Raw genomic sequence first — 23,461 nt, 5'->3', positions numbered from 1 at the left:
GATCATCCCAGTGTCTATAACCATGCTCATTTTTTTCAATGTGCAGGCCATGAAACTATTGCCCTACAGCTTTTTACTACATACATGGCAATCCATCGTTCTTCTCTAACACTGATGCAGATGTTACAGATTTTACACTTCAGTAGCTCCAGGGCAAACCTTCAGCGCCTCTTTTATGGGCAGGAAAACTGACATTTCGCCTTAACCCCATCACCTTCTAACTGGTATTTTTCATAGAAGTAACTACTGAGAATAATAGTGAGAGAAACCACTCCCCCACCATCGAGGATGTTAACTGTGGCAGAGTAGCTCGGCACAGGAAGTGGGCATCCCGCAGGCACACTGGCTGCATCAGGCCTCGCCATGGTATGTGCCTGCACTGCTGTTTATACCGACACAGCATGGCAGCAGAAAGGTCACCAGCACCTGGCCAATGACAATAAGTAGCTCTTTCACCTGCAACTGGCTGTTTGTTTGTCTTTAGGAAATACTAGTTAATCTAATGCTTACCGTTGAACAGCATGAACTGCACTGCAATGGAATGGTGAACACGCTGGCAAGAACACAGGTTGACCAAAGATACGTTTTCATGCTTGCAGATGATCTATATTTAGTTCTCTGATCAGAGAATGCCATGCACACACTGCACTGAACTCTGAACGCTCACCTCAACCTATTGAAACAACTACATCACTTACACAGAAGTATACACTTTTCTGACTTGAAGTATTGTTGACCAACTCATTTCTGTTATACTTCTGTTTTTGTAGACTTTCCAAGCCCTGCAATGGACTAACGGTTACCTTTCAGGAATCCTTTACCAGATTAGTTATAGCACCAAATACTAGATTAACAGTTTTTATCTTCAAATTCTTTTGATTCTGGTCCATAGCAGTCCTGGACTGTGAGGACTGTACTGCTTTCACAATTCTTTGTTCTTAATGAGCGTTTCGATCCTGCTAGATACTCAAATATTCACTAAAATTTGCACGCAACTAGTTCCCAGGAAAAATTAATCTTTGGCATAGTGAATGACCCCCCACCAAAAATGATGACATCACAGTGGCTGAAACTGTCAACAAAACGCAAGGGGTCAAGATCTTATGGGGCTAAAAAAAAAGTTCAATATCCTCTAACGGAACCACAGGAGTCGATAATATTCATGGGAAGTTTTGAAATCGTTATGTGATGGTCACAGGACCTACAAGTGTGAAATTTTGCAATTTTTCCACTATACGGTAAAAGAAAACTTTTGTCCAAAAGATCATAAAATTTTACATTTTTTAACATTTTACACCCGCCACAAGGTTAAGTTTACAACCAAAGTTACGTCGACCTTTGATTTTGGGAAGAGGCTGCCATTTTCAATTAAAAAAAATAATTCACCTTTAGTATCTTCCACAAATGTACACTCCTCCTAGGGATTTCAACCTATCGCCTCCCAACTCCTCAAGCATTATTGGAAAATGACTTGGGAAAATATGTTAGCATGGCAAACCCGTGAAAGTAGTCTTCCCTATCACTCGCACTTTTTCTTACTGGAAGATTGTTATATCGTTTTGTTTGGCTCAAGCTAAACGGAATGATATAACACATGATTTGAACATATTAGGAATGAACGCGTGCTCAACAGAAAACCATCTTTGCCGAGAAAATCCCAAAATTTACTTCTGTCGATTCTTCTTAAAATCACATAGATCTGTTTGTCACCCTCAGGCGACAAAAAAATAAAATGGTTGCTATGGAGATAAAACCAACAGAAAAGCTGTCAATTTGATAAAAGTTTTTTTTCATCAATTTGTCACGCCTAATGTACGGAGCTTGGAAATAAATGAGAAATTTTAGTGTTATATTAACACAGGGTTTATGTTAAAAGGCTATTCTATAGAACACGCAACAGAATTTTGTTCATTGCTGTTCTATGTCCATGAATCACTTTTGTCCGTGTATTGTACCATACAGTGATCCTCATTTATCTCTAAACTAAGCTGACCAAAAAACGAAGAAAAGAAAAATCCCACAACATGACTTGGACCCTGTATGTGTGGCCGTAGTTGTGGATGCATGTTTGTGTGCTGTAAAGATGTTTCAACTAAAGTTCAGAGGTTCTTTCTGCATGCTCACAGGCACAAGTATGAGTCAAATCACTCATGTGTTGCATGGATGAATCAGAGTTCTGAAGTCAGAGAATCTTTCTGAGTTCTTCTGACTGAAGCATGGCTGAAATATAAATATATAAACTTGAAGAAAATACTTGATACACACTGACTGTGTAGCCTTAGATCTCACAGTCAGTGCTTTACAGTCTTCTCCATATGTTCTTTGTGTTTTACCATGCATCTCAGCTCGTTGAATAAAGACGGCACAAAATGTCCAACAATGCGCCTATTTTGCAGCTTTAATCGCATTTGTCAATGTCTTAGTTCAAATGAAACCTTATGGAATTTTATGAGCTGTTGTTTTGTGTTTCTTTCTGGTGTTTAAGATGGCTACAGGGATCGGGACCGCCGATCTCCCACGTACTATGAGGAATCGGAGCCTGAGGAGCCCTTTCGGATCTTTGTGGCTCTCTTTGACTACGATCCTCTGTCCATGTCCCCCAACCCAGATGCAGCTGATGAAGAACTCCCATTCAAAGAGGGACAGATTATAAGGGTGAGTTTCTCTTTATGTGATCCATAGATGTGACTGTGACAGGGGGAGAGAAAACATCCTCAAATAAGCTACAGAATCTACAGAATCATTAAAACTTGCAAGATAATGCTACTATAGAAGTGAAATATGTTCATTATTTGTGGGTTTCTGTCATGAAATACTAAATCAGGAGTCTAGACTACAGTCTCTTCATAATAGTTTAAAACAAAAACACATTGTCTTACTGTTGCGCTTGTTTATAGTAGTTTTAAATGGAAAGAGCTAACAAGGAGTGCTGTTTTGCACACGAGCTGCAATAAGGGATCACTAAAACCAATAGAATCTTCCACACTTCGATGACCAAAACTCTTCTTTCACTTTTTGCTATTTTATTGTGAAGATGTGTAGTTCCCTCTTGAGCTGGAGCATGGATAGTTTTTACTATGTGTGCTCCATACCTCAGTCTGTGTGGTTTAACTTAGAGCTCCAGCGTTAACTATGAGCATTTGCTCACCCTGGTGTCATACAGACAGTTCGCAGTGGTATAATGTTATCATAAGTCAGTTCCAAATGTTTCTATGCTAACTTAAGTCCTTTGAAAGCATTCAGGCAACACAAAATTTAATAATCTAGTAATAAAGGGATAAATAATATAAAAGAAGGTAAGTGTAAGGTAGCTGTATGAATAAATAAACATAACTGAATAAGGAAATAGATTGAAATAACAAGACAAAAAGATAAAAAATAAAAAATGAAAAATGCAGCAGCAGTAATTCCAGTTGGACAGTTTATGTGATTGTACAGTGTCCTTGAGTAGTCTGGAGTCAGGTGTTCATAAGAGTGACAGCTCGGGGGAAGAAGCTGTCTTTGTGGCGAGTGGTTTTGGTTCGCAGTGTCCTAAAGCGTCGCCCTGACGGGAGGAGGCTAAAAAGGCAGTGTCCAGGATGGGAGGGGTCTTTTACGATCCTGCCAGCCCGCTTCCTGGCACGGGATCGGTACAGGTCCTGAATGGGGAGAAGGCTGGTACCAATAATCCTCTCAGCAGATCTGATGATTCTCTGAAGTCTGTTTCTGTCGTGTCTGGTAGCTGAACCAAACCAGACCGTGATGGATGTGGTCAGGACAGACTGGATTATTGCAGTGTAGAAAATGGTCAGCAGCTCCTGAGGCAGGTTGAACTTCTTGAGTTGTCGCAGGAAGTACAACCTCTGCTGAGCCTTTTTCCGGAGTGAGTCAATGTGAGCGGTCCACTTAAGGTCCCGTGAGATGGTGGACCCCAGGAACCTGTGTGAGTCTGTTGAAGGGACAGTGCTGTTGAGAATTGTGAGTGGGGGGGGAGTGGAGGGGTTCCTCCTGAAGTCCACTGTCATCTCCACTGTTTTGAGTGGGTTCAGCTCCAGGTGGTTCTGGCTGCTCCAGAGGACTAGCCGCTCCACTTCTCCTCTATACGCAGTCTCATCACCGTCCCGGATGAGCCCAATGACTGTGGTGTCGTCTGCAAACTTCAAGAGTTTCACAGAGGGGGCTCCTGATCTGCAGTCATTGGTGTAGAGGGAGAAGAGCAGAGGGGAGAGAACACACCCCTGGGGGGCGCCAGTGTTCAGGATCCGGGTGCTGGATGTGAAGCGACCCAGTTTTACCTGCTGCCTCCTGTCGGTGAGGAAACTGATGATCCACTGACAGGTGGGGAGAGGCACGGCGAGCTGGGACAACTTCTGGTGGAGGAGCTCTGGGACGATGGTATTAAATGCAGAGCTATAGTCCACGAATAGGACCCGTGCGTAGGTGTCTGCAGAGTCCAGGTGGTGCAGGATGTAGTGGAGAGCCATGTTGACTGCGTCGTCCCCTGACCTGTTTGCTCTGTAGGCAAACTGCAGGGGGTCTAGCAGAGGCTCTGTGATGACCTTCAGGTGGTTCAGCACCAGTCGTTCGAAGGATTTCATGACTACCGAGGTCAGGGCGACTGGTCTGTAGTCATTTAGTCCTGTGACTGGGGACTTCTTGGGGACTGGAATGATGGTGGAGAGTTTGAGGCATGCAGGTACCACACACATCTCCAGGGAGCTGTTGAAGATCCTGGTGAAGATGGGAGCTAGCTGGTCAGCACAGACTTTCAGGCAGGAGGGAGAGACTCCATCGGGTCCTGGAGCCTTCCTGATCTTCTGCTTCTGGAACTGTTGACGCACATCTCGTTCACAGATCGTCAGTGCGGATGAGGGGGCAGGTGTGGGGGAGGTTGGGATTGCGGGTAGATCCTGTGTGATGGAGATGGTGGCTGAGGGGGAAGGTGATGTTCTTTCAAACCTTGAGTAGAAGTCGTTAAGCTCCTCAGCCAGGTGGTAACTGTCTGAGGGGCGGGGGGATGGTCTCCGGTAGTTGGTGATGGTCTGCAGGCCTTTCCAAACTGCAGAGGAGTCGTTGGCAGAAAACTGGTCCGTCAGCTTTGCAGTGAAGGACCTCTTTGCAGCCTTGATCTCCTTTGTTAGCTTGTTTCTAGCCTGTTTATACCGGTCCCGATCTCCACTCCTGTAGGCCTCTTCTTTGTCCTGACGTAGTTGCCTCAGTTTAGCAGTGAACCATGGTTTGTTGTTGTTGAATGTGCAGAAGGTTTTAGTCTCCACACACATGTCCTCACAGAAACTGATGTAGGATGTGACAGTGTCAGTGAGTTCATCCAGGTCTGAGGCAGCAGCCTCGAAGACGCTCCAATCAGTGCAGTCAAAGCAGGCTTGCAGTTGCAACTTTGACTCATCTGACCATCTCTTCCCAGTCTTCACTATGGGCTTAGCTGATTTCAGCTTTTGCCTATAGGTTGGGATAAGATAGACTAGGCAGTGGTCGGAGAGTCCCAGGGCAGCGCGGGAAACAGAGTGATATGCGTCCGTTATTGTTGTGTAGCAGTGGTCCAAAATGTTCAAGCCTCTGGTGGGGCAAGTCACGTGCTGTTTGTATTTGGGTATTTCAGCCTTGAGGTTTGCTCTGTTGAAATCCCCGAGTGTAATCACCAGAGAGTCGGGGTGGTTTCTTTCAACCTCTGTGATCTGGTCAGCGAGTTGCTGTAACGCCTCCGTTACGCACGCCTGTGGTGGAATGTAAACACCGACCAGCACGAACGAGGAAAACTCCCGCGGAGAATAGAATGGTCTACAGTTTATGAAAAAAGACTCCAAGTGCGGGCTGCATGTCTTCTTTAGCACAGTGACATCTGTGCACCAACCTTCGTTTATATAGAAGCACGTTCCGCCTCCCTTTGATTTCCCCGACAGCGCGGTGTTGCGGTCCGCGCGGTGCAGCTGGAAGCCCGGCAGGTGAAGTGCGCTGTCCGGGATCTGTTCACTGAGCCAGGTTTCAGTAAAGCACAGGGCGGAGGAGCAGCGAAAATCCGAGTTTTTGTTTAGGAGAAGCAGCAGTTCATCCACTTTGTTGGCCAGAGAGCGGACGTTTCCTAGGTGTATGGCTGGTAGAGCGGTGCGTAAGCCACGCTGCCTCCGCTTGACTAGCGCGCCTGCCCGCTTACCGCGTTGACGCCGTTTCCTAATTCCACACAGGGCTGCTGCGCCTCCGATCAGGATCTCCAAAAAACTATCCGTATGAGTGAAAACAGGATTAAAAAGTCCGGCACTGGACTCCCGGATGTGCAAAAGCTCTTCTCTGCTGAATGTAACCGCAGTGGGAGAGCAGAGAGCAACGCTAAAAGGAAAAAAAGTGATAAGTGCGAGAGAGCACAGCACCGAGGCAGCCATCCGCGGCGCCATTATTTGTATAATTTTAAACACTCAGCTTGAATGAAATACCTAAATGGTCTTGTTTGTCATGTTCAAAACTGAAAGAAAATGTTAAATAAACCACAAATGATATACAAGTGATGAATGGTTTTGGTGAATAAAACAGGAGGTTTGACCCTCCTGGAGTGCTCTGGTCCTAATATTATATAGACTTCAATAAGAGTACTAAGTATTTAATATTTCAATGATTTTATTTGCATGTGATAACTTAAAACTATGCTATCAAAGGAAGAAGCTTGAAGAAACTCCAATGTTGCTTTCTCACTCTTTTTACCCCCCCAGGTTTATGGTGATAAAGACACTGACGGCTTTTACAGAGGAGAAATAAGAGGCAGAATGGGTCTGATTCCTTGTAACATGGTGTCAGAGATCCGAGCCGATGATGACGAGACCATGGAGGAGCTCATCAAACAGGGCTTTCTGCCTCTTTGCACCCCAGTGGACAGAATAGGTACTGCACGTGTTATTTACATGCATACAAGTTGTGCTTATTGGAATCAGACAGAAACAAAAAAATAATTCTTAAATATTTGAACAAAAGTCAGTTTATTAAGTTGTTTCACCTGTCGAGCTGTAAAGAATACTCAAAGGTACTCATGAATAAGCCTGTTTTTTGATAAAACATTCAAGAAACCTAATATGTTTGGGGATTAAAAAAAATGAAATATGTCTCTTAACTACTTTTAACCTAAACAAATGTAGATATCGATTTTTTTAAAAAAAAGGGTTTCTGTTTTACTAGTGGTGCTGGCTCTGAAAACCCAAATCTAACATTATGTTTTGAGAATTCTGTAAACATTACTGGCAACTGGCTTTTTTTTTAAATTTAAGTAAGCTTTTTTTCTTTGTGTGTGGGGTTAACAAAGCCTTTTCCTGCACAAAAACAAAAACAATAGTTGCTTTCTAAAGTCATGGCTGATGTTTTTGTTTAATAATTCTTGACACGTTGTGATCATTCAAATTAAGAATGATCGATATTTCTTAACATTTAAAACACTGCAGAGAAAATTGGGGGTGCTTTTTTCTTAACCACAGTGTGAATACTGAAATACGTCTTGTCGTAAATGACCACTTGTAGAGCAGAACAGGCGAGGCCTTCGTCGAGATCAAGCTTCGAGGAGGATGGTGGCTCTGTATGACTATGACCCCAGGGAGAGCTCCCCCAACGTTGATGTTGAGGTATCACCTATTGTGAAGGAAACAATCTTATTACTGTTTAACCATTTCAAGTATTTAACCTTTAAAATGCTAACTTTGCTTTTTTAAAATGAAATCTGTGTATTTTAGAATAAAACTACCAGTAAACATTTAGTTAAAAATTTTCTTTTTGTGAGAATACGCTCAATATTTTAGCATAGGTGGCGTTGACTGTATCAAGAAGAAACACTTGTGGAAACGCAAACTGTGTCATTTTCTTACAGGCTGAGCTGACGTTCTGTGCCGGTGACATCATTGCTGTGTTTGGAGACATTGATGAAGATGGGTTTTATTATGTGAGTGCCCTGCGTAACAAACATACTCAGATCTTGAAGTCTGTATTGGCTGCCTTTCCTTCTTTGTATTCAAGTGTCTTACAAGTGGCATTTGACAGACAAGTGTAGTTTTAATAGAAACAATATTCACAATCATCAAGATTGGATCAATTTTACCAGAGATTCCAGCATCTTGCCAAAAATAAGCAAACTTTTAAGTAAAAAAGACATTAAAAGCTTTTCTTACATCTTAGCTTAAAGTATCTTATTGTTCTTTAAAGCTAAATTTATCAAACACACAATATATTTTGGACATTTGCTTGTAGGGTTGCTGAAAAACAGTGTGTTAAAAGCAGACATAAGCATGGTTTGGCCTAAATGCAACAGATCATGCAATTAGATTAAATTTGCTTTATTGTCATTGTCCATTGTACAAGGAAGTTGTGACTAGAGAGAAAATTGTGAAAAGGTTCACGCCTGTCTGAGAAAAATGTATAAAGTGTATAGCGAGGGGTTTAAAGCCAATGCTACTCCGCAGATTTCACCTGTTATTTTTAAAATGTAACTCCTGCAATAAATGAGGGACCACTGTCATTACATTCAGAGACAGGAAACCGGCTGTAGTTTTGCACTTTTAGAGCCCCAATCTTTGATGTATCAGTCACCTCTGCTGTCCTCTGCTGTCATCAGGGGGAGCTCAATGGCCATCGTGGATTGGTTCCCTCTAACTTTTTGGAAGAAGTGCCTGACGACGTGGAGGTGTATCTCACTGATACACCATCCCAACACCCCCAGGAAGGGCCCACCAACCGCTCCAACACCAACTCTGCCACCACTGTACCGGAGGGAAAACGGGTACATCATCCTCGCCGCTCTCAGCGCTAGACCCTGTGTTCATCCATCCTCCGTCCTCTCTCTTGATTTCCGTTTCTCGCTTCCTCCACTTGCAGTCTATGTGCTGTTCATTGTGTGTGTTTGTCCATGTGGTGACAGTGGTGACTCTATACAGACTAACAACCCCCTCACCCTTTGGGAAAAGAAAGAAAGAAAAAGGGGAAACAATCCTGTGTTAGGACCTTTCTTGGTCTCAGAGAAAGGAAGAAGCAAAGCCTGACATGGACAAAGAGGATAGACTGTGGGAGCTCTGCAGGAGGTTCATGCATGTAACACCAGTTAAGGAGGACTTGTAAAAAGGCTCATTCTTGACACAAAGTAATTTGGTACCTCTTTGCACCGAAACACAAACTTTAATCATGCGTATTGTGTATAAATAAATAAAAAAGTGCTTTATGACAACACATGAAAATTGCTATCCAATAGCACTGAAAAAAATCTTTGAAATGAAAAGTACAAAAGGAAAAAAAAAGCATGTTTTTTCTATCTTGATACATTTTATAGTTATGTATTTACTTAAGGAGGCTTTGTTTCTTTGTGTATACTACCCAAACACAAGATCTATTTCCAGTCCCGTTGACAGAGGATGTGTTGTTTGCTCCGAATCCCAACGACAACACTAACCTCCGGAGTGAAACATCCGTTCTGTAATGTTACAATGGAACAATAAAGAATCAGAAGAAACAATATTGGATAAAAAAAAACAAAAAAAAAACGTTCTTTTTTGTGTTCATGTGTGTTGTTGGTGTTTTCAGTTGTCATAGTGGTGTGGGTTGTCTCCGCGGTGACGATGCTGCCACATCTGATTTCCTTTTTTTTTTAAAATCTTTTTGGCTTTTCCTCACCCGCTTGGCAAAACAAAAACAAACAAACAAACAGAAGGAGATTGTTCATTTCACATCATAAATGGCTCTGTCTGCCTTGTACTGTAAGTTGGCAACTCGAGATACCAGACTCGCAGCTCTAAAGCACTCAGTGTGTGGTAACAAGAAGACTCTCTGTGCCGCTTGGCACTGCAGTTTAATACAAAAACTTGTTTTCTGATTCTGATCAGTCAAATCTGCTGCAATCCCCGCTTCGCTCTTTGTCAAACTTTCAATTTTATCACCAATCATTTTGATCTGGACCTAACTTTTATGTGAAAACCAACAGATTAGATGAGTTCTGCTTTAGAAAAGAAGCCTGGAATCTGCAGTTGTGTCCCTGGGTGTTGTACTGCATATGATTGTACTGAGTCTATGTTCCCTCGTGGCCTCCTGACAGTGGATTTCTTTGCTTCTGTGGTGTTCCCACTTTGATGGCTTTCTACTCTTTTGTGAATCTTTTCTATGCAATCTGTGTCTGACTGTGGTAAACAAAAAACACGGAAACAATATACTTAAAGTTACACTGATGTTATTATTTTGTTACTTTAATTAAAACTATTTTTCAGTTTGTCAAAGAAAAACGGTAGGGGGTTCATGGTGGTGCTATTTTGCTCTGGATAATCAGTGTTCAAAACAATCACACCAACAGATAGAGCCACAATCTTAGCTCTACTAAAAATGAAAATCTAAATCTGAAAGTTAAATCTAATAATCTGCAATTACAAAAATATAGATTAAAGGATTATTTTTATGATCTCTTTGTTTTTTTGAATTAGTCACTGTAACAATCTAGGCCAAATTTAAATATTAAGAAACCTCTCAAAAATGTGTTTTCTGTTCTTCTTTTCTTTTTTAAGTAAAGAGCTAAAATTTTAGCTATTTAAAAATATTTTTCCAAAATATGGTCATAAAGTTTTAATACAAAGTAAAAAAAAGTTTTTCTTTTAACAGTTAAAAGAGAGGAATAAAATACAAAAATGTTTCTAGAAGCCATTTTCAAAGTAAAGCGCTTCATCCAGAAATGCCAAAGTCTGGAATAAGGCTTCTCTCCAGTTTTGGGACTTGGACGTCACTTTAACAAAGTTTTACCAGAAAGTTAAAACTTTCAAACTAAGAAAATTATCCTAAAGATGACATTTAAGTGAGTGACTAAAAACTGTACATGGCATAAAAGAAGAAACCAAAAACTCTTGTAAAAACTGATCTTAAGGCATTTGTTACTTCGTCTTGTCCGGATTATCTTCTTTAAAAGTTATTGCTTACATTCATTGATTTGCCTTGATATCAGAACAAAAGCCAGCATTCAGCAGTGTTGGTGAAGGACCACATTATATCACAGGGGATGAAAACTTTGCACATGCTGCTTTTGGTCATTTTATTCTGCCAGTCAAAGAATCAGGGTTTCTGACAAGGTCTCGCCTATTTTAGTCAAACTCCATTTTTCATATTTACATTAGTGATCTGAACACAGACAAACTTGTTTGCATCAGACAATTAACTCTCTGAAGCCCACTGCATCAGAGAAATGATAAAAAAAAAACATTTTTTAAGGGAATTAAGATGTTTTTTAATCACTTTGATGAAATTCACAAAAAATAAATATAATTTAAAAAAAAAACTATCTAATGAGATAAAGATAGTTTCAGTTGTGAACAAGTTGTTTGTGTTAGATGCAAAACATTGACATGAGTGTTCAGGAAAAAAGCACCTTATTTATTCACTGTATCAAATTTGGTCCACACGTTTTTAACATGGTGTAACTGTATAATAAAGAATTAAAAATTTTTGCATTTTTCCACAGCAAAAAGTCGTTTAAGAAATCTATACCAAATAGAGGAATTTTTCTTACCATAAAGTTTTAAAAATAATCAAAACTTTCCAGCCACAAGTGATTTTGAGATTTCAAGGAAGCAGCCATTTTAAATGAGTAAGAAAAGCCCTTCTACAGCCCCTAGTGGTAGGATAGTGAACTACGGGGCAGAAGACATGGGCCAAACTATATTCATATAACCAATTTTTAAGAAAACTTCGGATCTTTCTAATGAGATGGGGGTCTCTGAAATCAGTGTATCAAACATTATATGAATGCTTATAGGTTTAAAAAATATCTACTGACTTGGAATTAGATTTTTTTCTATTTTTACCTCCACTTTAGATGTTTTTCCAAATTCCCAAAAGCCTGATACTAAAAAGGATAGATGCAACAGCAGTAAACATGCCCCAAGCCAGAATCTAGAACAAACAAACTAAAAAAAATATCACAATGTTTTTGCTTCCTTTTTTTCTTTTCCTTTTCATTTGCACATCACAGAATTCTCTCTGGATCAGAGGTTATGCAGACATTTTTTGGGGGGCTTTTACTTTTTCCTTTTGGTGAATTTTAGGAGCAGCGTTGCGTTGAAACATTCAAGTGTTGCTTCCTTTGTAATGTGCTTCCTCCCGCCTGCATGCCTCCCCGTCATTTTTCTTCCCAGGCCGCCCCAGAAACCAACGACACAGCCAACAACATCTCTATCCCCGTCCGGGCACCGTCTCCCATCATTCGCCCTCTCCTCCCCGGGACCATGAGACCCCTCAGCCCCTCGAGGAGTTCCCATATCCCACGGGACCCCAGGGACTCCCAAGATCTGGCAAACAAGAAGAAGAAGGGTCTTCTTTCCAAGGGAAAGAAACTGCTGAAGAGGCTCTCCCCAGTGAAATAAAAACGTACAAGTTAAAAGAAACGTACGTTACTTGCCATCTATTACATTGAATTCTGATTTAACAACCCCTGATTGAGGACAGGAGCTTTGTCTTCTGAATTTGGTGAGTTCAACACGTCCAGGATCAGCGTAGTCAGCCAGCTGAATGGTTAGAACCGGCAATTCTCTGTAACCTGCATCTGTGTGGTCATCAACAGATACAAATCACATATGTTTTGTATAGTGCTGTGCCAAAATCAAGACTTTCAAACTCAAACATATATATTACTGTGATCTATTTTAAATAAAGTTATTTTAAATGAAAAAAGCAAACAAAAACTAGGATTTTCATGACAGGATCTTTCATATTTTCTTTATTATAGGGCAAAAAAGAGACAAATATTTAAAGCAGGGCAGTTGTAAAGATGAATTTCTGTTTTTCAAAAGCTTTTTTCCTGCATTTTCATGGAGGTGTTGTTATCCTCTGCAAAACAATAGGCTACACTGTTATGTTGCATTCTATAAAGCAACACTTGGCTGCTAAATGAATCTTTTTCAGTGCAATACTGTTGGGTTGGTGGTAGCATCTGTAGGGAGAATAGAGACAAATTAGATGCTACTGTTAAGAAGCTAAGAGTTTTACCATTCCGGATTGGGGCATTAAAGCTTTGCAGACTCAGTGGCCTTTTATAAATTTGAACAACGACATTGCTAACTAGCCTTGTCACCTTGAAGAATCAAGTCAGTAACATTTGTTGTCTTGGCTGTCATGAAACGCCTAGTTTGAGCCAAATTTTTGTGTCTATCTTCCTGTTGCACAAAAGTGGGTGTTTTGTCTGATGACTGATTTAAACAAAATAAAATAAAAAAAGAGAAGTTTGCGTGCCTGTGCAAATGTATGGCAGTGTGTGGTGCATTATTGATTTGCACTTTATTTTTAATCCACTTTTTTTGTCTGATTTTTTCTTTCTTTTTTGTAAAAGAGAGAGGTCATAGAAATAACGGTCTTGTGATCTGTTGTGACGTGCTGCTACTTACTTCCATTGCCATTGCAACGTTTTGTTTTTGTTGCCTCATGCATATATGGAACACAAAGAAGCCTAAAAATCTATTAATCAAAATGTCAACGCCTGCATTGTTGTCTGATTTTTGTTTGTGGAGAATTATTGCTTGAATTTGAGTTCTGCTTGCACTTAAAAGTACACAAGGACTGCTATGTACACATTTAGTGAGTGTTAAAGGCTTATTTATGTGTGATCATTACATAGGACTCTGTTATCTGACCTCTTTTTTATGTCACACTTCTGTAATTGAAATATTGACAAATTGATGCTGAAAAGCTCCAACTGATTTTTGTAAGCTGCTTCACATTTCAGCAAAATGGTTTCACATGAGTTTATTTTCTGTATATTAATAATCAGAATTAACAAATAGAATTTAAGTGCTTCTTCTGTCATAAATGAATTCCTGACTTTTTATTAAAACAAAGTCAAAGCAATCAAATTCATTAAAAAAAAAACCTTGAAATGAAGAGGAAAAATTACGATAATTTCTTTCTCCTTTACTTTTTTTGAGGGCAAAAAACAAACTGAGCCTGACTTCATTTCCTGCAGCGATTCTCTTATTTTAGGATGGAGTTAAAAAAGGTTCTAGAAATTGTGACTCTGCATGCAACACATTTGTGAACTGAGACTATTGGAAGTGATCTAGAGCTAAAATACCTGCATCTAACATAGCTTTAATACATTTCATTTCAGTTTCTGATGATTTTGAAATGTTTTTTCTTTTCCATGTATCTGGTCTTTTTGTGAGGTTGCACTTAAAAGAGGATCAAACTGTTTTTTGGTGTGAAACAGGGTTCCAATTTTGAATCGACATGTTTGACATGTTTGCTCATAAAAAGTGGCAAAATTCTGGAAAAAGTTGCTTCTTTACACTTTGCTGTCATTTCATATGTCGTATATTGTTTATTACAAAACTGGTGTCCTCAAAACCAAATCCTTCACCTGTAACTGGATGTAGTGTCTCTCCTTCTAGCTCTTTTGTACTTTAATCCATTTGTAGACATTTTCTAAACGTTTCTACTTGACTTTCTGAACGCCTTTTTATTTTAGTGCACTGAGATTTCCTCTCCGTGAGCATTCATGGTGTCCTTTCAGATCAGATGTGTCAGTCCACCACATGTGCTTCCTTTCTGAATCAAAGATTAAGAAAAGGAAAAGAAAAAAAAAACATAGAAAAGACTCACCATTGTATGATAATTTAAGATGATTACTGTAACTATTTGTGAGTGTGCATGTGAAAATACCGAACTTTTGTAATCAAATTAAATTTGATATTTTTTAGAAAAATCCATGAACACGTTTTCGTTTTCTTCTTTAATCCAAAAAATTTAAAATTCAGAAGGACGTCAACGATGGGATGGCTAAGAAAACTTACACCGTTTTTGAACAAAACTCCTCAGGATGATAAATACGAGAGTCAAGTCAACATCATGTCATTTTTTTGTTTCTACTGTATAGGAAATAATCAGAAGTGCAGAAAATTAGTTGAGTATATCTGATCTGATTATTTTCATCAATTGTCTGCTCTAATAAAAGTAGTTCAGTGCTTCTTCAAGGCAAGTTTCTATGTGTTTCGGAGAGCAGCTCTATCTTGGTTTTTCAAGATAGACGAAACCAGGTATTAATCTTTAACCCTTGTGCTATCCTAGACACTTTAATGTTGGGAGTTGGGTTATCTAGACCCACTAGACAGTGCGCGGAACCTTTTTTCTTTAATGATTTGTGATCTTCACTGGTGTCCATGGATTACATGAAATCCTCTTCACTTTTATCCACCTTTGTCATGGTAGGGAGAACACATGAGGGTGGGGTCATAAGATAGCACTAGGGTTAAAAAAACAAAAATGCAGATACCACAAACTTTTTTTTATTCTCAGGGTCATGCGTAACCACTAGAGGGCGCCCTAAACACGACAAATCAACCCTAATGAACAGTAAGACTTATTTCCAGTCAGGAGCATCTATAGTCAGGACTGCACCAGGAGGTCAATAGGACATTTTTATATTTTTCTTTGACATAAAAAAAAAGAACTGAAGTTGAACTGAGACAAATCTGAGGTGATAGTATGTGTCATTGGTGCATTAAACATTTATTGGCTCCCCGTGGGCAGCACTGTGGTCAGCACAGTCAGAAGTTCCTGGCTGAAATCCAGGCTGGGACCTTTCTGTGGGGAGTTTGCATGTTTTCCTCATGCATACATGGGTTTTCTCCAGGTACTGCAGCTCCCTCCTTCAGTCCAAAATAACACGATCAACGGGTTAATTTGTGACTCTAGGGAACTCCTGTGTGCATGTGAGTGTGTGGCCCTGTGACAGACTGATGATCTGTTCAGGAAGTACCCCACCTTTGCTCAAAAGTATATCCTGCAGCCCACATCTCTAAAAAGGAAACAGCAGGTTAAGAAAATGGATGTCTCCAATAAAACAAATCTGGATCAAGATCAACTTATCAGCATTTGTAAATGGGGACAAATACGAAACACGCTGTGGTTTCATTTAGGCTTTTTATTGAAAACAGATCAATTTGTTACACTAATTTTAGAAGTATTTCTTTTAAAATTATAAAACGGTCAAAATGTGTTAAACTCTTCATAGGTGAACGAGCCTGCTTTTCTTGCTGTTCTACTATCCTCCTCAGGGGGGCAGCAGTGAATTATAGTCTGAAGCTGTCAGGATGAGAGGACAGTGTTCCAGTCAGGTAATTCAAGCAGTGGCAAAGGTAAAGGTCCCTCAGCTTTGTATTTACATAGTCTTGATGGAGACGAGCTTTTAATAATGAATTTTAAAAAATCCACAGTGATGAACTGAAGAAGTCTGCTAGTGACTTCCCTCATCTGTTTTCATAGTTTTCTGCCTTTCCCCACATGCAGTAAACATTTGCTTTGAGTCTTTTGTTTAGACTGAATGTTGATTGAAACAGCTTCAATGACCAGTGGAGAAAAAGCTGCAGCCTCTCAGCAGTACTCAATTCTGGTCACAGTGAGGTAAAGAGGAAGGGAAATTGAATTGGTGAAGAAAATGTTTTTGTTGTCCTTTTCTGTCCATCCTCATTTAAAACCTCCACTTTGTTTTTTTTCTCCTCCCATCCACCTCTCCATTACTCATATTCTCTTTATTGTCTTCATTCTCAGGCGTCCCTGAGCGTCGGTTTAAAATTTTCACTAGTTTTTACCTCTCTGTCACTCGCTTTTTGTTCTGCTTGCCACACCACCAGAGGGAGGCATGTGGGGACATTCATCTCTACAAATCCTCCAGTTGAACCTTTTTTCAACCATTTGACCCTCCCGCACCAAAAAATTCACAGCAGGGAACTTTTACATCAAATGTTCTAATTTGTCTTTTGATGCGTTGAGGGACCTTTTTCTTTTTGTATTCCTTCAGTGTTAAAGTTTGAAACCATCTTTATTTAGCAGGTGTGCTGAACGCCCTTGTCTGCATCACAAAGGGTTCAATTAACCAACTTTGAGCCTCCTGGGCCAATGCGAGTCAGCTGAACCCTCTTCCCTTCCACTGCGTGAGCATGTGAACTGTACCTGCCCTCTACTTAATTAAGCATGTCTGAATATTCTAAAAATATGGGCTTTTCACAGCTGGAACACCATTTCTACATTTTATGGGGAACTACTGTAGTTTTGGATGCATGAAAAGCATCCAACTGCATTGGATGCATGAGAGGTTTTGTGGAGCTTTGGCTCTAAAAGGTATCAATAAAGAAGCTCAATAAGACAGAATGGCTCAGTCCATCCATCCCCTCCAGCTGTAATGTGTTTCGCGGCAGGAGGTGAGGGGCGAGCATCTTACCTGTTCTGCCAAACACCCTCGAGGGGAGAGCCTGCTGGTGGGGGGGAGGAAACATCACATGGGCCGTTGTTCCCCGGGGACATCCCACAGGGCTCGGAAACGGATGCTCGGCCGTATTCTGCGACCAGCTTTCATTTGTCACCATCAGAGAAGGGAGAAAGAGAAAAAGGCCTCACCCCGGTGATCCATCTTTGGCTGAGACTCGCCGAAGTGGGGAAATGTTCACTAAACTTAAGAGGAAGTGTTCCAAAAGATCGACCTCAGCTTTGGAGGGAAGTCGTGTTATAGATGTTCAATGACAGCTTTATGACCAGAGACCAGACTCAAGCACTCTCTTGACATTAGAGAACAAAGAGGCAGTTTGCTGTGATTTCTACGCCTTAAATAGTCATGGCTACAACTGACTTAGGGGCTCTTGGGTTGCTAATTGTGTTTTAATCTGCTCAAGCGATCCCTGCCATTCACAGGACAACGGCGAGCTGATCCTTGTTTGATGGATTGATAAAAATTAATTTATTACAATCTATCTGATGGGGAGTAATAAGAGGTATTAAGGAATTATTAAGATGGAGCGCTACTGCAGTTCACAATCCATCACTGAGCTGGATTACAGTCAGTAAAGGTTAATAGATCTACTAATCATGGGATGACCTCAGCAAGCGAAAGAGGGTAACAAGCTAGTTATATTTCATGTTGATGTCATCCTTCAGGTGAGCAGTTCTGCAGGTCAGATCCCATATGACCTGTTACAGTTTTCACTCATTTGTGTTATAGATGTATTTTTTCCACGCGATTATCTTCCACTGCAGAGTTTTGTTGTGGTTTGTCGTTATTAAAACCTTAGCTTCTATTTTTTATACAAACATATTTAATTATATTACATTAATATTCAGCAATAAACCTGAAACTGTCCAAAAAACTAAATTCTGAGTGGTAAAGTTAGTTATCTTTTAATGCAAATATCACAAACATTTTGATCAAACAGTTTTATAGCGTTGTAAGGATCATTTTTTTGGATTTGCTTCATATCATAACTTGTTGACGATACAATTTGAAGTCAATATAGGTTAATTTTGAACGATCTGATTCATGAACCTAAAATTGATCCAGGATATCTTTAGCCTAAAGTTCAACTCTGACATTAATGTACTGAACAGTGCAGGTGAAGTCTTCCAGATTCCTTGCATTTCTTGCAGGATAATCCATCTAAATTGTATTTTCCTAAATTGAGTATAATCCATATTTTTAAATTTGGAAATATTTTGTTGATTTGATTAACAATTTGCCTCAGACTTATCAATCTGGTTGGATCGTAGGAAAAGAAATGTAATCATCAATTAGGTCGATAGATTGTCGCCCCCTTAGTTTTAATGTTTCATTTAAAAAAAGACATAAAATGTACAGAGAAATAAGAATGTATAAATCCACTAACAAAGCAAAACCAAGGTCAAAACAATATGACAATGTATAAAAACCCAGGCAAGCTCCACTCAAACAGTCAAGGATTTACTCTCAAGGAGTATCATCATAAATATTTTTTTACCTGTTATGTTTGTTTTAACCAAAAAATTCAAAACTAAAAACCTTTTGAAATCTTCTGGCTAAATTGTGAATAAAAACAATGCTGGTAGGGGTAGTCAGTGTTACCTTCACTTACCTTAATTTACTATTAGAAGCAAAAACACAAGGGAATTTTGTGTTTATAGCTGGAAATAAATTCAGGCGTGATGGGGTTGAGAACCTTAAAAAGTCATGAGGAGCAAAAGACACGATCTTCAAAGCGCTGCTAAAAGTCAGTCGGGAGTTCTAAAGGAAGAAGTGACATTCAAAAACTTGTCAGTGGAAGCAGATAATGGAAAAAATGTGTGAGAATTTAAACATAGAACTCTTTTTTCTTTTTTTGAAACCTTAAAGAATAACAGGCTAAACCCTGGAGAAACGTGTTCAACACTGTAATCATCTTAATTTGCAACAGGCTGACATGAACATGCTCTCATTAAAAAAGCAGCCGCGCCTAACAAATATACTATTTATAGCACTCATTGCAATACTTTATACTCAATTTATAAAAGCACAATTTCCATTTCGAATTGCTTTTAAAGAACTTACACAGGTCTTTTTTGCAGAACTTGCATGAACATCCATTTTAGTGAGCAGTATTCTGATAATATATGCTGTAGCTGTGACAGGGGAAGAAAATAAAAGAATGAAAAAAATAAATAAATACAAATTGAGCTTTCTTTACTAGAGTTTGAGCTAAAAAACATTAAACCACCCTCCTTCTTCTGACTTAACCCTTGTGCTATCTTAGATGACCCCACCCTTCCATTGACGTGTTCTCCCTACCATGACAAAGGTGGATAAAGGTGGAAAGATTTTATGTAATCCATGAACACCAGTGAGGTTCACAAATTAATGAAGAAAAAAGGTTCAGAGCACTGTCTAGTGGGTCTAGATGACCCAACTCCCAATGTCAAAGTGCCTAGGATAGCACAAGGGTTAAACACAGACTGTGCAAAGACTGAGTAAGCTGCTGCATAGTTAAGTCAATGACAGCAGCAGTATTACTAATGGTTATGTGCTCTGAAATGACAGTGAACACTCATCCTAAATACACCTCCATTGTATTACCCAATGAATATTAAAGATATAGATGAAAGATGTGATGGTGTAGTGGTTAGCGCTCTCTCCTCATTGCAAGAAGGATCTGGTTCAAAACACAGCTGGGGACATTTGGGCACACCAGTGTCCTCCCACACTTCAAAAAACAAGCTTCATAGGCTGATTCTAAATTGTCCCTATGGTGTGGATGTGTGTGTAAATGTTAGTATTGATGTAACCCTGTGATCGACTGGAGTACTGTCCAGGGTGAACCCGACCTTTGACCTTTAGAAGTTGTGTTGGCTCCAGTTATCCCGTGCCCTTGAATAGAAATAAAGTGGGTTTAGAAAATGAATAGATGAATGGTGCGATATGTTTGGAGTCAATTTCTGAAGGCAAACAAAAGATTCTTGTAAAAGTTAAAGATTGGAGCTTCACGGGATAAACTGCACACTTTGCTCTTGATGCTGCATTAAGCTCACATATAAAACTGGGCAAAGAGGTTAATAAAAAACCTCCACAACAGAGGTAGAATCTAACCACAAATGTTCAAATGTTTTTTGAGATTCAGACTGTAAGTGTGTTTATTTTGCTTAGTGAGGTTGGACCATTTTACCTGGGAGCAAATGGTGAAGGACTAGATTGTGTAAAATACCCTCTAGTGGTTGCATGGTGAACTGCTCCGTACTTCGCTTACCTCTGTTATTACATGAGCTTAAATCTGGAAGCCAAAGGACTGCTTGTTGGTGCAATCTTCATGTGGAGATACTTAAACATTTTTTAAACAATGTATTCTAACTTTGGCTTTGAAAACATCTACACATCCATTTTCTAAACTCTCAATCGCGGTGGACCCCTGCAAACATTCAAATCCATGCCTCGGGACCACTTAGAGTCACCAACTTAGCCATGAATCATGTTTTTGGACTGTGGGAAGTAGCCAGCGTGCATAGAGAAATCCCACATATGCACATGGAGAACATACAAACTCCACACAGAAAGGTGTCAAGATGGGATTTGAACCAGGAGTGTCACGCGACTTCTCACAGGAATGATGTTGGGACAGGCCTCCTATAGGTCCCTTCAAACCCAAAAACCTCTTCCAAGTGAAGGGAATCTTTATACAACGATTCAAGTGATTTTCTGACAGTCACTGCTTGCTTTTGCTGCTCACAATGGAGAGGGAAAAGCTTAGTGACGGCAAATAATGAAATAAAGCTATTGAAATAGAAGAAATTGATAAAAATGAGACTTCAGTTAAGAGTTAAAAATATATATTCAGAAATCCATCCAACCATTTTCTTAACCCCCTACAGTCTTTTTGAGGTAACCGGGTTGGAGCCTATCCCAGCCACTGTGGAGCAAAGGTGCGTTACACCCTGGACAGGTTGCTAGGCTGTTGCAGGAGGCATTCAAATATATAACACAGATTTTGTGGAAAATGCGGTGCAGAGTATGTGTTTGAATAAAAACAGGTTTGTAAAAAGAGATTGTTTTCACTGATCACTGATGATTACATGTTAACGCTCCCTATGGGCTGAAGCCATAAATGAAACGAGAAGACCATTCGATACTAAATTAAGGAGTCCTACAAACACGAAATTTGTCCGAACTATTTACTGAAAATTCATATCAAATTATCCAGTATATTTTCTAAACCTCCAATTGAGCTTTGGCTTTGGCCAGAGGGCACAGAGGTAATTTATCCTGCTGTTAATCTGTTAATCTGGCACAGATTTCAATTCAATTTCAGAAATATTTACAGGATTTAAGCTCTTGAGCAATGTGGCTCCACACAAAATGACCTATGAAAAAAGAACCCTAAGCCACCTGCTAGCAGTCAGAGCCACATTACGAGAATCCAAGCACCCCTCTGTCATGTCAAACACCGGCAGCAGGTTGCCTTTCTGGAGCAGCAACTGAGATCTGGAGACGTTCCCAGACACAGTTGTCAGTGGCTTCTGCCACTGTCAGCTTTAATAGTCAATTCAAGCCAAAAAACACAGAAAAACTGTTTAAATTAAAACTCAGTGGCTTAAAAAAAAAGCAGGCCATGTAGTACTTTGGCACAGAGCACTACAGCAGTGTGTACAGTACCATAAACCAGCCTGAAATGAAACAGAGGAAGTACTTTATTGACTTGTTAAATACTATTTCCATTTAGCTTTTGCAGTCACATGTAAAACTTTTATATCTTTGGTTTTAGTGCCATCACCTGCTGCTGTTGCAATGAAAGAGCCACATTGGCTTTAGTTGGGAAATTATGTAAATAGGTTACTTTAAAAAATGGATTGTGGGGGCTGTTTGAGAGCTTAGAGGTGGGTAGAAAAAAAAATTCTGCCCAAGTCTATTATATTTTCCTATGTGCAGTGCAAATCCCAGAACAGCCCTCAGTTTGATGTTTCTGTGCAGAAGCAGACGGACAGAATCATCCCGTAAGCAGAACTGTGTGGTATAGAAGCTCATTGCATGTGTGGATTCACGTCGATGAGCCGCCTCACCGTCACGCTTTGAACTCACAATGGTGTTAAAATGTCTGCTCATTAAAATGACTGTCTGGCAGATGTGGCAAAAACATATCAAATGAGAGAAGGAGGGGGGGGAAAAAAAAGTCTAAATTAGCCAGACTGATGAGAAATTAAATATGGGCTTGCGGCAGAGCAGGAAAACATTTTCACTGATTTACTTTGAGTCTAATAACCTCAGATAAAATGAATATGGACATGTCTGTGTTTGGAAGTCTCAAGCTGTTAAAAATGACAAACCTTTTAGTAATCCATCACAACTTATGCAAGACTGTAACATTTAAATGGACACTTTATGATGCCTTTGGCCCTGGGGCTAAATGTTTACATACTGGAAAGCTCAGGTGACAGCATGCATCTGCTTCATCCCACGCAGGAAATATGAACTGACCCTGTCCAAGACTAGAGCTGGAAAAACAAACTGAGTCCTGGTGGGGAAGTCCTCAAACATTTTCCTCAAGCAAATGCTTCTTGCTTTAAAATGAAGTTACTCAATGACAACATGTATTTATCTGAATGATTAAGCAAAGTTTATTTCTTTTGGTTTATTCATAAAGCTCAAATTAATAGCTGTTGTCTCTGGGGTCATGCAAAAAAGTACAATAATCATCAAACGAAGCAAAAAAAACAACATTTTTTTTTTTTTTTTAATAAAGACGTCAACTGTTCCAATAGTTCAAATATTAAATGCAATTTTTAGAGCAAAATCTATTTCAGTAGAAGAATAGAATAGTTATAAAACCACTATAAAGAACAATCCTGAAAAAAGTTCACAGAGTAGGTCCAGGAAGGAGCTGTCTGCACGGTGAAGCTGCTGTTTTTATGTTTACTGCAGATGGATAGAAAGATTCGTTCAAAATAAGACAAAAAGTTGTTATTTCTTAATCTATTGATGCTCCTTCTGTTTCAAAATTTTATATATATATATATATATATATATATATATATATATATATATATATATATATATATATATATATATATATATATATATATATATATATATATATATATATATATATATATATATATATATATATATATATGATCTTTAACCTTCAGTGCATTTAATTTGCAACAGGCTCTCCCCCTGTACCGGCGATTATACCCACGTGGGCTCTCCTAATCTGATCGACAC

General features: G+C 39.5%; 1 protein-coding gene across 30 annotated transcripts in view; it reads left to right on the top strand.

Annotated features, from left to right (window-relative positions):
• The window catches only part of rimbp2a (RIMS binding protein 2a), an 85,482-nt gene extending 70,797 nt beyond the window's left edge, over positions 1-14,685 (top strand). For 20 of the 30 annotated variants that reach the window (XM_078955763.1, XM_078955767.1, XM_078955761.1 and 17 more), the window contains 7 exons: positions 238-366; positions 2,486-2,655; positions 6,702-6,870; positions 7,498-7,598; positions 7,841-7,912; positions 8,582-8,746; positions 12,126-14,685. In XM_078955763.1, coding sequence (XP_078811889.1) covers positions 238-366; positions 2,486-2,655; positions 6,702-6,870; positions 7,498-7,598; positions 7,841-7,912; positions 8,582-8,746; positions 12,126-12,353 — 1,034 coding nt within the window. In that variant the 3' untranslated portion in view covers positions 12,354-14,685. Of the gene's footprint in view, positions 1-237; positions 367-2,485; positions 2,656-6,701; positions 6,871-7,497; positions 7,599-7,840; positions 7,913-8,581; positions 10,233-12,125 lie in introns of those variants that run through there. The other 10 variants (XM_078955769.1, XM_078955762.1, XM_078955778.1 and 7 more) reach the window with 3 other exon arrangements.
• Positions 14,686-23,461: the final 8,776 nt, after the last annotated feature.

This window comes from Oryzias latipes, chromosome 12 (assembly GCF_053564925.1).
Source record: "Oryzias latipes strain Hd-rR chromosome 12, Olatipes_Hd-rR_3.1".
Taxonomy (NCBI): Eukaryota; Metazoa; Chordata; class Actinopteri; order Beloniformes; family Adrianichthyidae; genus Oryzias; species Oryzias latipes.
The sequence above is the reverse complement of the archived record's forward strand: the minus strand, read 5'-3'. Positions and strand labels throughout refer to the sequence as shown.